The 14,043-nt window shown below is 38.2% G+C and overlaps 2 protein-coding genes and 1 long non-coding RNA gene across 3 annotated transcripts; 2 read left to right on the top strand and 1 right to left on the bottom strand.

The window, feature by feature from the left end:
* Positions 1 to 60: 60 nt before the first annotated feature.
* LOC133839047 (vam6/Vps39-like protein) lies at positions 61 to 3,293 on the top strand. The gene is made up of 7 exons (XM_062270361.1): positions 61 to 252; positions 322 to 794; positions 851 to 1,076; positions 1,131 to 1,378; positions 1,436 to 2,316; positions 2,384 to 2,783; positions 2,844 to 3,293. The coding sequence occupies exons 1-7, from the start codon at positions 183 to 185 to the stop codon at positions 3,141 to 3,143; spliced, it is 2,598 nt and encodes an 865-aa protein (XP_062126345.1). The 5' UTR covers positions 61 to 182; the 3' UTR covers positions 3,144 to 3,293.
* LOC133839050 (homeobox protein B-H2) lies at positions 3,263 to 6,224 on the bottom strand. The gene is made up of 2 exons (XM_062270363.1): positions 5,287 to 6,224; positions 3,263 to 3,843 (listed from the first exon to the last, which is right to left on the bottom strand). The coding sequence occupies exons 1-2, from the start codon at positions 6,200 to 6,202 to the stop codon at positions 3,332 to 3,334; spliced, it is 1,428 nt and encodes a 475-aa protein (XP_062126347.1). The 5' UTR covers positions 6,203 to 6,224; the 3' UTR covers positions 3,263 to 3,331.
* A 1,369-nt stretch (positions 6,225 to 7,593) lies between these two features.
* On the top strand, positions 7,594 to 10,357 carry LOC133838825 (uncharacterized). Its single transcript, XR_009894001.1, has 3 exons — positions 7,594 to 7,670; positions 8,121 to 9,879; positions 9,945 to 10,357. It is a non-coding gene; the product is annotated as an uncharacterized LOC133838825 (long non-coding RNA).
* Positions 10,358 to 14,043: the final 3,686 nt, after the last annotated feature.

Here is a 14,043-nt window from a genome sequence, read left to right as displayed (position 1 = left end):
TTATTTCTCTGAACATAATTGTTAAAATTTCCAACACCTGCTTGCAGGTTATGCAGTGTGTGGACTTCAAATCAGCTGTTTTTATTAAGCTGGGTTGGGCTTGTTTGTGTTTTTTTCTGTAAACAACTCGCAATCTTAATTTGTCATTTTTAGTTGGTAAATCTTTATGTAAATGGAACAAAATGCATAAGGCTTATTCTGTGCAGTCAATCCTAACACAGGGCGTTCAAATTGAAGCAATTGCTGCTTATGGTAAGTTGTTACAAATATAATGTAATATCCTCAAATTAACTTTACATTACCGGTACACTTGTCCACTAGGAAATCATGTCATTTTGGGCACCAGAAGCGGCCAGCTTATTATGTACTCGGTGGATAAAGATAAGGGCGTGAACATGCAAATGTTTAACAAAAATTTCAGTAAAAAACCAATAACACAGATGGAGGTGGTGGCGGCTGAAAATCTCCTCTTTGTGTTAACCGACAGCATGATTCATGTGTGCGATATGAGTCGACTTGAGAATAATTTCGAATTCGTGCACAGTTCTTCAGATACGAAAGGATGCACCTTGTTTACTATGGATGTAGACAGCCGCAAATCAACCACTGGCGAATTGGCAACATTTATAAGAATCGGTTGTGCCATCAAACGACGTATTGTTTTCTTCTTTTGGAAAGTGGATAAACTCGATTCATTGGAGTTGACAATTGAATTGCTCGATGTGCCCAGAGCTATTTGTTGGGTGAACCAAACAGTTTGCGTGGGCTACAAGGATGAATACGTAATTTACAATGTAAGTAAGGTAAGAATACCAATAGAATAATTTTATTTAGTTAAGATTATTTTTAGATATCGTGCACTCCACCAAAGATGCATAAGCTGATTTTGACCTCCTCAACCATTAGTCAGGAGCCCAACATTTGCCTGGTTCGGAACCATATGCTGGGCATATCCAAAGACAACTATTTAATGCTTATTGATCCAAGTCAATATCAAGCAAAGGAAGGCAGCGTTGAAGGTAGCATGAACAACAAGACAACGCCGACCATGTGGACACACCCTCTCTTGGGATTAGGTAAGTTTACAAATTCTCTGGCTGAGAACATACAATAACTTTCACCCTTTGCAGTTTGGGATGAGCCGTTTGCCATTGGCCGTACCAAAAACGCTGTTGAGATTCGCAGTTTGGTAGGCAGGGAGACGTTAGTGCAATCTCTGCCAGAGCTAAAGAACACCAGATTCCTAGTTCGCTCAGACAAGGGCACCATTTTTGCTGCCGCCTCGTCTGAGTTGTGGTGTATTCGCATGGTGGACATTCCAAGTCAGCGCAAGGAACTGATGAAACAAAAGAAATTTCAATTAGCAATAGAACTGACGGTGAGTTTAACCAGATGATAATCTTATGATTTTCAATTACAATGAAGACGGTTTCAGGATATATCCGAGGAAAAGAGCAATGACAAAACGCAGACGATACGTGAGATTCATATGTTTTATGCCCATGAACTATTCACCAATAAAGAATTCGCGCCAGCAATGAAGGAGTTCGAAAAGGCCGCCATCGATCCTTACGACGTAATCAAGCTCTTTCCTAACCTTGTACCAGAACCTCAGTCTACAGTTTGCGATGCCGTGCCTACACCAAGCGTGCCTAAACTAGAGGATCACGATCTGGAAAATGCCTATACGGCATTGATTGAATTTCTAGCGCAGGCTCGACAGCGCGAGGTTGTCAAGCTACTAGATACCAAAAACAGTAATAAGTCATTGTTAGAGATTATTGATACTACGTTGTTGAAGTGTTACTTGCAAACAAATGATGCACTTGTCGCTCCACTGTTGCGATTGAATCAATGCCATCTCGAAGAGTCGGAAAAAATGCTTAAGAGATACAATAAGCTCTCGGAGTTGATCATACTTTATGACGGCAAAGGCAAACACAAGAAAGCGCTTACACTTTTAAAGGAGCAGGCAAATGTGGAAGGATCTGTGTTGCAAGGCCTAAAGCGTTCCATAAGTTATCTGCAAGCACTGGGTGCTGATAATCTGCCGTTGATTTTTGAATTCGCCGACTGGGTTTTAACTGAGGATCCGCACGAAGGCCTGAAAATATTCACAGATGAGTTGATTGCAGTTGAAGCGCTACCTCGAGCCAAAGTACTTGACTTTCTAGTTAGCAAGCACAAGGCACTGGTTGTGCCCTATTTGGAGCATATCATAGACGAATGGCAGGACACAAATACACTACGCCACAATGCTTTGATAAAGGAGTACATCAAGCAAGTGCAACAACTGTTAGCCCAGCAGGCTAAGGGGTAAGTTAATCTTCATTATCTATGTCTGTAATATCATTTGTATAACCTTTTATTGACTTCATTTTAGAGAGGAAACCCCAGAGCTTCCTGCTTTGCGTGCGAAGCTGTACAAAATGCTAGAAGATTCTCAACACTATTCTCCAGATAGTGTACTGCAAGACTTTCCCACCAAGGTGCTACTGGAGGAACGAGCATTGATTCTGGGTCGCCTTAAAATGCACGACAAGGTGCTAGCTATATATGTTCTAGTGCTAGGCGATATGTCAAAAGCTAAAGCTTATGCAGAAACTAACTATGACCAGAACAAAGACGTCTTCGATATCCTACTAGAAATCATACTGAAGCCCATGCAACAACCATTTGAGGATGTACCCATGCATCCCGATTATGTGACGCCAAATTTAAAAGTGGCTGTGGAGTTGCTCAACACCTATACTGTGAAAATTGATCCAATCAAGACATTGGAAGTAAGCTAAAGCATGCATAATTTATAGTCTGCACATTATCAAAATATCTTTTAATTGCAGTCTCTGCCGGATGATATGGATTCAAGTGAGGTGAAGTATTATTTAGAAACGGTGATACGCACTCAAATGGCAGAGCAGCATGAGCGTCAAATCATGATTGGACTTTTACGAGCTGAGGCAGCACGACTTAAGACCGCCGTAGATAAGGAGATGAATAAGAGTTTCATACTAAACGAGTCCACAGTGTGTCCCGAATGCAAGAAACGCTTTGCAAATCAGACTGCTTTTGTGCGCTATCCCAACGGCCAAATGGTGCATCTGTCCTGCTACGACAGATCAATAGCATCCAACCAGCCGTAAATGTTCAGTGTATGTGATAATGACTATGTATGTAGTTTAGCTATCTAATTTTGTAACGCTAAGCATTAAAGTAAATCATGCCATTCTTATATTGTACATCGATCTCCAAGAGTTTACGATTAGAATAATATACATATTTATTGGACTATATTTACAAGAATTTTGTGGCATCATCATCATTAAATGGCTTATGCCTCTTCACTGCCATCCATCAGACTGTCGCCGTCCAGGTCAAGCGAATCGTTGCATATGGATAAATCTGACTCGGAGGCAGCACGACTCAAAGGACGCGTTGGCAGCAAAAGCGAGTGCTTGCTATCCTCATTGTCATCCTCCAGCAGACTGGGGGATGCAGTGCTGCAGGCAGCATTCAATGGCAGCTCGGCGGATGTGGATGTTGATGATGCAGCGGCCGCGACAGCTGCTGCAGCTGCTGATCCTGCGGGCAACTGAGTTTGCCTAATCAATGCCAAACGCTGTTGCGTTAGTTCCAGGTGATGCTTACGCCATTTGATGCGTCGATTCTGAAACCAGACCTTCACCTGAGCTTCTGTCAGCTTGAGTGTGTGCGCCAGATAAAGACGCTCCGGTCCGACCATGTACTGCTGTCGCTCGAATTCGGCTTCTAGGCATTCCAGCTGCTCCGGCGTGAAGATTGTGCGAACACGTTTGTTTTTCAGCGCGCTCTTCTTGTGTGAATCTGTGACAGACAAAATAATCAAGTTCAGATGATGCTTGTGTTTTCCAATAATGTTTCACATGGTAAATAAATAAAAATAAATCACTTATTTTACTGAAGATTCCTGTTGTCTTATTTCAAATGAAATATTTCAGTTTTTCAAGGTTTAATTTAAAATGAAATAAAATAGAATATGATTAAGGTGTCACTAAGCTAATTCAATACATTCACTTTCATTGCTTGCATTCTTAATTACAGTCTGCAGAAGTTTGACAATTGTTTACTGCTCAAAACTTTTCCGAAACTTTTTTGCAATTAAATTCAACATGAATTGAAGAGCCATTCATATATATACATATATATATATATTTTATTTATTATATACATACAATAAATATAAAAATAATAATAACAAATAAGAACTAAAAGCAAAGCCGTCTTAACTTTTAAACTAGTTTATATCGCGTCAGGTCTTGATGCTGATTCAGAATATACATACATACATATGTATATGTAAACCTTATACCCCATTTCTACTGCTACTCAGTTTTTACATGGGGGAAGTTTTTTGGGGCAGTGGAAATGGGGCATTAATGTGTTCGGACATACTATGTATATCTGTTTCTGCAAGTTACGCACATATCAATTTCGACTTTCGGAACACAATTTGTAAAAACAGTTATAATTATTTTTATAATAAATTTCATCTTTTACCTATTTTTACTTGAAATAAGCTTTCTGATATAAAATATTCCATGTGTTTTCATTAACCAGTTAAAGTAGAGGTCTTGTTTTCCTAATAAAAGACCGAATTTGTATACCCGTTACCCACAGGGCAGGAAATATATGTAGGCAACTTCGACCCTATAAAGTATATATATTTTTGATCAGCCGAGGTGATATAGTCATGTCCGTCTGTCCATACGAACACCTAGATCTCAGAGACTATAAGAGTTAGAGATATAATTTTTTTCGACAACAATTTTTATGTTTGCAGGCAGTTGAAGTTTGTTTAAAATTGCTGACACGCAAATCGACCGAAATCGAATAACAGCTAGAATTTTTATATATTCGATAATATCTATAGTCTTTATAATTCCTAAAAGTTTGGTTGCGATCATATCATATATATTCAATGTAGTACTGTATCAATACCGGTATATTCTTTAGTATTCTTGTGGTGCATTAATTTGGTATATTTTAAAATGAATACCGCAATATTTTGCTTTTATTTAAAATGCGTACGGGTATCTCACAGTCGAGCACACTTGACTCTAGCATTCTTACTTGCTTAAAAGGTTTAAAATACTATTCAAATATATTATTAATTATATTCATTTACTCATAAATAATTGAGCTTTATTTTGAAAGAAATTCAATCATTTTTAAAAGCAACCATTAATATATGTACATAAATAAGAAAATTTGCATTATTTTAATTAATCGACTTGATTAGCCACTTACCCGACTTGAGCTTGTCCCGTTGAAAACTTAGCGACGCCTGCTGTGCGTGATGCTGGTGCAATTGCTGGAGACTCTGCAGCGCCGACGGACCACCACCCACAACAGCAGCAGCCGCGACGGCGGCAGCAGCAGCGAAATTGGCTCGCTGCTGGGAGTGAGAATGGGAATGTGGATGAGGATGCTGCACTGTGGACAGGTAACGACTGCCGTTGCTATCACAATTGAAGTTATTTACACTTTGGCTATTGTTGTTGCCATAGTTGTTGTTGCTGCTGCTGCTGTTGTTGTTATTGCTGCTTGTGTTGTTATTGTTGTTGTAGCACTTGCTGTTGTTGTTGTCGTGGTCAGCGGCGTCTGCCGAGCTGCCGCCATTGAGAGACAAATTAATGGCATTATTATAGTCCTTGCTCTGTTGCTGCTGCTGCTGCTGCTGATGCTGTTGCTGAAGACCCAAAATGGCGGCTATTGTAAACGATTTGCCCACATCGAGGGAGGTATGCGCCGCGGCCGCCTCAATGAGCTGCGCGTGCGACGTCGCAGTCGCCAGTTGCTCCCTCTGCTGCTGCTGCTGCTGCTGGGGGTGTGTGTGCGATTGTGTGTGTGTCTGAGACTGTGCTTGCGTTTGTGTGGGTGCTGTTGCTGGTGGGAGGCCAATGGGAAGTTGCTGCTGCTGCTGCTGCTCCATTTGGTATGAACTTTGACCCGCCGCCGTCACTGCAGCTGCTGCTGCCGCCGCAGCCAAGGCAGCCGTGGGCAGTGAATGATGCGGTTGCAACTGTCCATGTCCATGTCCTCCTGCATGATGGTGGCCCAGTGTGTGTGCGTGTGTGTGTGCAACACCGTTGGCTTGTGTGTTATGCAATGCCAGAAAGTGTGACAAAGGATTTGCGTGATATTTGGAAGGATTTTGCAACATGCTTAGTATTTGGCACAAGCACAATTCAAGCTGCACGCTGCACGCTCCCTCGACGACTCTTAGTCCACTTGTTGGTCGCTCGCTCGCCTGAAAAATGCAAAGCGAAATGTTTAATTGTATCCGAGTGCCAAGCCACATCCAGTTCCAGGTGTCAACGACTCTCTGATTATGCCCACAATTAAGTGGCACTTGACCAGCCGTGGCGGCAACAACGCGTGTAATCCGAGAACCTCTTAAGCCGAATCCCAATTGTAAATTGCTCCAAATGAGCCAAGCCTCTCTATACTATAAACACTACATACATATATGGAAGTAAAGAGTGTGTGTGGCTTGGTTAAACAATTGACCCTGCAATCAAATGATGAATGGTGGCCAACACCAACAGGTTGAGGCAGTTGCTGCTGCAAGTGACCGCAGACTGTGCCACACATTGGAGACATGCATTCGCATGGTGAGTGAGTGCATTCATTTATGCACTTAATTGCAAAGCTTTTCTTAAGTCCCCTCTCTCTCTCTCTCTCTCTCTCTCTCTCTCTCTCTCTCTACTCTGTTACTAACTGCCTCTTTCCCTCTTGTAGCTATCTGTCCTGCTCTGTTGCTGCTGTGGTTGTCACTGGCAATTTGATAGCCTAATTGAGACTTTGTCTCATTGTTATTACTACCACGTCTCTTGCTGTTGTCCTCAGGTGCGTAAAATATCCATTTGATAGCCACACAATGTCTGATATATGCTATACTATACTATATATGCAAGTGATTGTAAATGCGGCCAAGTTGTCTGTGCTTAGAGCTTGGCATTAAATAAATTAGGTTCATTAAGATTACTGACTTGTGGCCATGTCCACAAATAACTGTTATCTGCCTTGCAACATAAATTATTACAAATGAATGAGTGCTAAGGGAATCATTTGGAAATTGTTGAAATTATATTCTGGCAAGTTTAAATACAATCTTCTTGGTTTACAACTAAATTATGCCTTATTCATGTCATGTTATATTAAAATGTATGAATCCTTTTACTAAGAAAATTGACTGAATTACGTATGGATTTTAAAAAATTATCTAATATGTCTGTAAAAGCTTTTGAGAAGCAAATACAACTTCTATAGTATTCCCTCTGCAAGTTTAGCTGTATAAGTTTACTATATCTATAATTCAGAAATGCAGAATTCCTAAATATAAATTTACTCCTATTACAATAAGTATTTCATTCTGAACTACGGATAGCTGTCCAATCATGCAAAGTTTTCTAATTTTAATAAGCTGTATATATTTTATTTCACTAAGTTAATTTAAATTATTGAATTAAATTTTGTTTCAAAAAGTAATAGCAAGAATTGAGAATTAAAAAAATATTTTCTTGATGCTAAATGTGAAGTTCTTTGTTTTATTTGAAATTTTATTCTAATTTTTATAATATGCGGTGACAACCATATTCAAGCCATTAAAGTCAATAAAATAGGATAAAGTAAGTCTCATTTATTATTTGTTTAATAATATTATTAATTTTTAATGTATATAGAGGATAATTATAAACGAAAACCGGATTCTTTGTAAAGAAATATTTGCTACATTTATTTTGAATTTAGAGGATTGGAGAATACTTTAGAGAAATACAGATTATTTTGTTAAAGTATTTTCTATAAAATTTTGAATATTTAAAAATATGTTGCCGTGATATAAAAACCCAAAGAGTAATTAAGTAACAAAAAACTTATTTCCTCTCCTTGCTCTAATCGAACCTTTTCTTATTGATTTCCAAATCTGTCTTATATGCGATCCATCGAAATCTGAGAAAGTTAAACCATATACACAAACCTTTAAATTACTCTGTGGAAATGTAGTTGATTATGGAATGCGATGATATAATCCAAGCAATAGGATAACTCCCATGTAATATAACATTAATATCTTTCAGATATTTTCATAAGTATTGTAATACTTCACTTGGGCACTTTAAACTGCGATTTAATAAGTCTCAAATTAGCCGACGGCAAATGAACTGTTGCCTACAATTGCGCGCGTTTTGAGAATTGCAATTGATGTCGGATGAAATGCGGATGGATATATTCGGATAATCGGAAAATGTGAGCCTCGTTTGGCTGGTTGCATGCGAACGTGAACGTGTTGCAAACTCAACTGAATTCAAAAGTTGCTGGCAGTAAAATTTTTACAATATCTGCAGCAGCAGCAGCAACGACAGCAGCAACAATCAAGCGTCGACGTCGCAGCAGCGCAGCTTTGTCTCTGCCTCTGTGAATGGTTGTGTGTTGAATTGGTGCTGTGATTTTTCTCTTGCTCTTGTGGGATGCGGTTCTCTTCATGTGTCTGCTTTTTTCCGGGATTTACACAGCGTCGACAGAGGCAGCGACTGTGACGGCGACAGCGACTGCGACAGCAGCAGCAACACCGACAGCAACAGCAACAGCAGCAGTTGCTGCTGCGTAACATCATCATCATTCAGATTGTCAGGAGCAACCACCAGCAGTTACATAAAAACGCAAGCACCCTGCCAACAAACCGCCCACCTATCGCAGCAACCACTCCCCCCACCGTCCATCCCCGTTTGCCCCTTTTGCCTCCTTGTGGCACGTTGTGCTCATTTGTGCCGCATTCGACGCGAGTGTATGAAAAGTTATTGAAATTATTAAATAAATGGATAATTGGCTGGTTGCTGGGCGAGTGAGTGGATGGATGGTTGGGTGGGTGGAAGGATGGTTTGCTGGATACGTCGAGAGGGCGGTGCCAGGATAACGCAGGCAAAAACAATATGGCGCAGCGTTATTTATAGTACTTTGTGGGGGCAAAAAAAAAACAACGGAAGGGCAACTAATTAATTAAGCAATATTCTATGGCAAGAAAATTACTGAAACATTTATGACTGCGATACTAAAGATGATGGATGAACGTATTATCTTTTATAATATATCAAATTTATGAGTGAATCACTAAATGTAAAAAACTATAGTCTCAGAATACTATATATTTTATTTATAAGCTCCTCACACTGTTGCTATGCAACTCTTTCTTAAAGCCAAAGTCGCCTTAAATTTACCACTTGATAAACTACTCGAAATACCAACGATCATTATCACGAGAGAAACCCCAATTAGCGCCCATCAAAGTGAATCAATGCACAACAAAAGGAAAAAGGAAAAAGCAAAAAGGAAAACGGCACGAACAAGAAAAATGGAAATGAAATACCAAGTGCTTGGTGAGACGTGGCTGAGTCGAGACCATGCGATGAACTTTAAATCCGCCACGAGATACAACATTTTAAATCAAAGTCAGGCATTTTACCGAAACGAAGAAATGCGTTCGTATTCCGTCTTTCTCGGCTCTCTCTCTCTCTCTCTCTCTCTTGAGTCTGAAACTGGAGAACTGAGAAGCTGAGAATGAGAATAAGGATGAGGCGACACGTTTGTCGTTTCAATCATCATTAGTGCTAATGTACCCACAAGAATTGGGCAGACGCCTGGCATGGAGCAAAGTGGGAAAATGGGCAAAATGGCACCGAAAGCCGAGGGAGAGAGAAAAATTTCGGCTGCTGTCGCTGCTGCAGCGGAGCGAGAACGAGAGCGAGAGACACGAGAGCTTAATACAAATACATGTATATTTGCATGTGTATGTGTATGTGTCTGTGTGTGTAGTAAATGGTGCATGTATTTTGTATATAGGTATGTGCATGTATATTATCACAAATTTTGTTTATTTACCACAATTTTAATATTTTTTGTTTAAGGGTAAAAAAAAAAAATTCCACACGTTACAAGTGGCCCATGTGTGTGTGTGTGTGTGTCTGTGCGGTGTGTGTGTGTGTGAGCTAGCTTCTGCGCATGTGTCCGTGCATCTGTTGGAATGAGAAGGCGTCGCAGCCGCAGTCGCTGTCGTCGCCATTGTTGCTTGGCCTTTTGATAAACTTCGCAGCTTGCAGCGATAGAGCTGGAGATGAAGACGGCGACAGAGACGAAGACGAAGACGAGAACGGATGGCAGGGCAGGGGAAAAGCGGTGGCTCATCATAATGACGATAATGATGTTCTTCTTGCTGCTGCTGTGGGAGCCATAATATTTATTTATTTTCGAATAAAAATAAACATATACAAAATGAATAAATGCAAAAAAGGGCAAACAAACTTTCAAGCAAGGCAAAAGTTTTTTCATTATGAATTATTACGTAATAGCCGTAAAACTCTGGAGTGGGAGAAGACTTTACGTACACAAATTAAATTGCCCTTATTATGACCAGGGTTGCATCGCGGGTTTCATTAGGGAGCCAATAAAATATTACCATTCATAAAGTATTGCCTACTTATTGGGGCAGTTGTGAATCTATTCAAATTTAAATGGAAATTAAAAAATAAAATTATTTCTGTCTTCAGATTAAAAATTGTAACAACTATTAAAATCTGGCATTTCAATGCATAATGTTCTCAATAGGTAGTAAGTATACAGATAAAGCTTGTCGCGTTGCTGAAACTTCAAAGAGGGCTCCTTATTTAATGAAAATATTTTTATTATTATTGAGCTGCACTGTGTTGTTGCATGCCACGCAGTCCTCTAGCACACACGCACACACAATGTTAATAGACGCAGCTCCCATACACACACACACACACACACACATACTTACACCCGTTTTCAACACTCTCTTTCTCTCTTGCTCTCAGTCGAAGCAGCATTAAATTTCATTAGCCTGTTGATGGGCAAGCGAGACAGCGATATTCATTTGCCAAACTGAACATCATAATGTCCTTAGTAAAGCTCCGGTAATGCACATGAACCACCCTCCAACATCCGTTGAACACCACCCACCAGAGACAACCACCCACACACCACCAACACCACCCACTGGACGCCGACAACACAAAATGGACTCAAAAATTTGAGCGCAGCAAAACATTTGCGGCATGTTTTTAATAATGTTGTTTATAATGTTGATGTTTTTTTTTGTTGTTCGTGTTGTTATTGTTTTTTTGCTGTTTGCATGAATTTTTATAGAATGCCTTTTATGGCTTTTTGGGCCGAAATAAATGCCGTTAAATCTGTTTTTATTTCGGTCATTTCCCTATGGCCAATTACGAGTACGGCAAACATTTTATTTTATGGCTGACAAAGCATTTAGTCTGCTATGTTTTATGTGCGCATTTTTCAATAAATGCCTAGCCGAAAAATTAATTAGTATCTCATCGCATCGCATCGCATCTCATCTCATTTCATCGGGCACTCAAAAATCAAAACCAGCATAATGAGCGCAATTTAGAAATTTCTCAATTCGCCAAAATACACAACACAACAACGCAATGCGATACAAACAAAGCAGCTACTCGGCGCCCATTTTGACTTTTTAATTAAATCGTGTTTTTGGCCAATGCAGCCACTGTTATTATTGCCATTAGTAGTGCAGTTATTGTTGTTGTTGTTGATGTTGTTAGTGGTCAAAACCACTCCAATTTGCAACTGTGGCCATTGTCGAAATGAGTTTTTGGTACCTAGGCCAATTGGCTGCCAAAATGCTGCCCAAGTGAAAAATTAATTTTACCCAAATTACCAAATTTCCGATTTGCAAAGTTCTTGCCGCCGACTGCAACTGGTCGTTGTAATTAGAAATTTATTTGGTTTTTAGCCACTAATAACTGCGTTTTTAATTGCATATTGTGCGCCATATTTAATTAAAATTTTCTATTGCCTTTTACGTTGCGCATCAACGTTTTAATTGCAACTACAAACAGCAAATGCTTCACGGAAAAGTCGGAGATGACAGCAAAGCACATTTCAAATACGTTATGGTATAACAAATAAATTATAACATATTCTAAACTATGCGTCAACTTTGAATCGTCTGAACTTTGCTAACTGCTTCATATAATAATAACATTACTATACATTACGTTTTTAGCTGTATTATTTACAATAAATAATGTTGCTTAAGTCAAGCAATAGCTTTTATCGCATTTTAATTTTAAACTACATTATCTAACTACAATATTATTATATTGTTCAGATTTTGTAATATATAATTTATATAGTTATATTAACAATAAATTATAGCTTATGTATTAGGGTATTATTACTCTCAAACTCTTAAAAATATTATCATATTTAAACACAAACTTTTATAAATAAAGAAAATGAAAACAAACCTACTTCTTCTGAAGTACATATTTATTTAGAGTGCTGCTGGGAATTAAAATATATTCTTTATCTTTTTCTTCTATTAAGGTAATTGGAGAATTTGATTTCGTATTAAGTTATAGCTTATGTATTACGGTACTATTACTGATAAACTTTTAAAAAATGTATTATATTTAAACACAAACTTTTAAAAATAAGAAATAAAAACAAATATTTATAAAAGAAAAATTGTTTCTGAAGTTACTATTTACTTAATGTGGTGCTGTGAGACGTATTCTTTTTTATCTTTTTGTTTAATCTATTAAGGTAATTAGAGATTCCATGTTCTCCAACATGACAATAGATATGACATTAATGGCATCCAAATGTACTCTGACAAAAAAATATCTTTCTCAGCAGCATGTCCCAAATTATAAAACTACAAGTAATTATTATTTTTAGGTGAATTATTTTTCATGTATATAAATTTTTTCTAATTATGTAAATACTTTATCAACATTTTAAACAAAACAAACAAAAATTTAAAAAAAAAATAACCTTAATTTAAGTAATAAAACTAACAAATGCAAATATACTTGGAGAGAGAAGAGGAAGCAACCTAAAATAATTGGAAAATCAGAATAGAAAAATTACCAAATAAATACAATGAATTCTATTAGGAGTTTTTCATTTCTTACATATTTAAATGTTTCAATGTTTCGGTAAACTTTTTGAAACTTACTCTGATATATGCATACTATGTAATCCCAAAATTAAACTTAAAATTCTGTTAAAATTTGCCCACAAAACTGATACAAACTTTCACTCAAAGTTTTTCTTTTAGTGTTATAATATAATATATTTTGTTTTCTGTTTAAAATATATAACATTTAATATGAAAATACAAAAAATTTTAACAGATTCTTAGGCCTGTAAGGCTTTAATATCTTTTGTATAAATGCTTAATTTATTGTACAAAAATATATTTACAATACAATAACTTAACATGAAAATGTTTAGCTCCAAAAACAATCTAGTAAAGCTCTGCTGCAAATACATAAATATATTACTATTTTAGCTATAATTTGTAAATAAAACCATTTACCTTTTGAGCTAATCAGGCCACGGTCTTAAGGAATGTGAATAGCCATAGACAAACAAACAGACAGATGGACAAACCGAAAGACTTTGGCATAGCATTTTGTATCCGGGTCGGAGTCGGTCTCTTTCTTGTTCGCATTGTTGTTCTCGGGCTCAGTCTCGGTCTCGCGCTCTGTCTTGAGTTTTTCCTTGTCGGCTCAACAAAAAAACACCCTCGTTATCGCGACGCATTTGCTTTGCTTTTGTTCGTTCATAAAGCGTTGGAAATTATGGAAATTAATTGAAATTCCAAGCATGCCGTTTGCTCTTTTGGCCAAACCAACAAATTACCATCATTATGCCAGTGCGGTGACGTCGACCACCCCAACCGCCCAACCACCCAAGCACCCAACTATCCAAGCAACCACCACTCCAGAGCACCCAATGAAGCTCGTCTAATGCCTCGAAGCGCAAATGAGGAAGCTTTGAGTTAGCCTAATTTTAGGCGCTGCGATTCACAGCTGTATGAGTGTGTGCGTGTGCGTGTGAGAATGTGTGCGTTGAGTTCGTATAAATGTGCGGCTGTTGTAAACTGCATTACATTGACGTTTAATTAAGCTTAATTAGTATCGTTTTTTATGTTGCAGT

This window comes from Drosophila sulfurigaster, chromosome 2R, assembly GCF_023558435.1.
Source record: "Drosophila sulfurigaster albostrigata strain 15112-1811.04 chromosome 2R, ASM2355843v2, whole genome shotgun sequence".
In the NCBI taxonomy this organism is placed as follows: Eukaryota; Metazoa; Arthropoda; class Insecta; order Diptera; family Drosophilidae; genus Drosophila; species Drosophila sulfurigaster.
The sequence above is the reverse complement of the archived record's forward strand: the minus strand, read 5'-3'. Positions and strand labels throughout refer to the sequence as shown.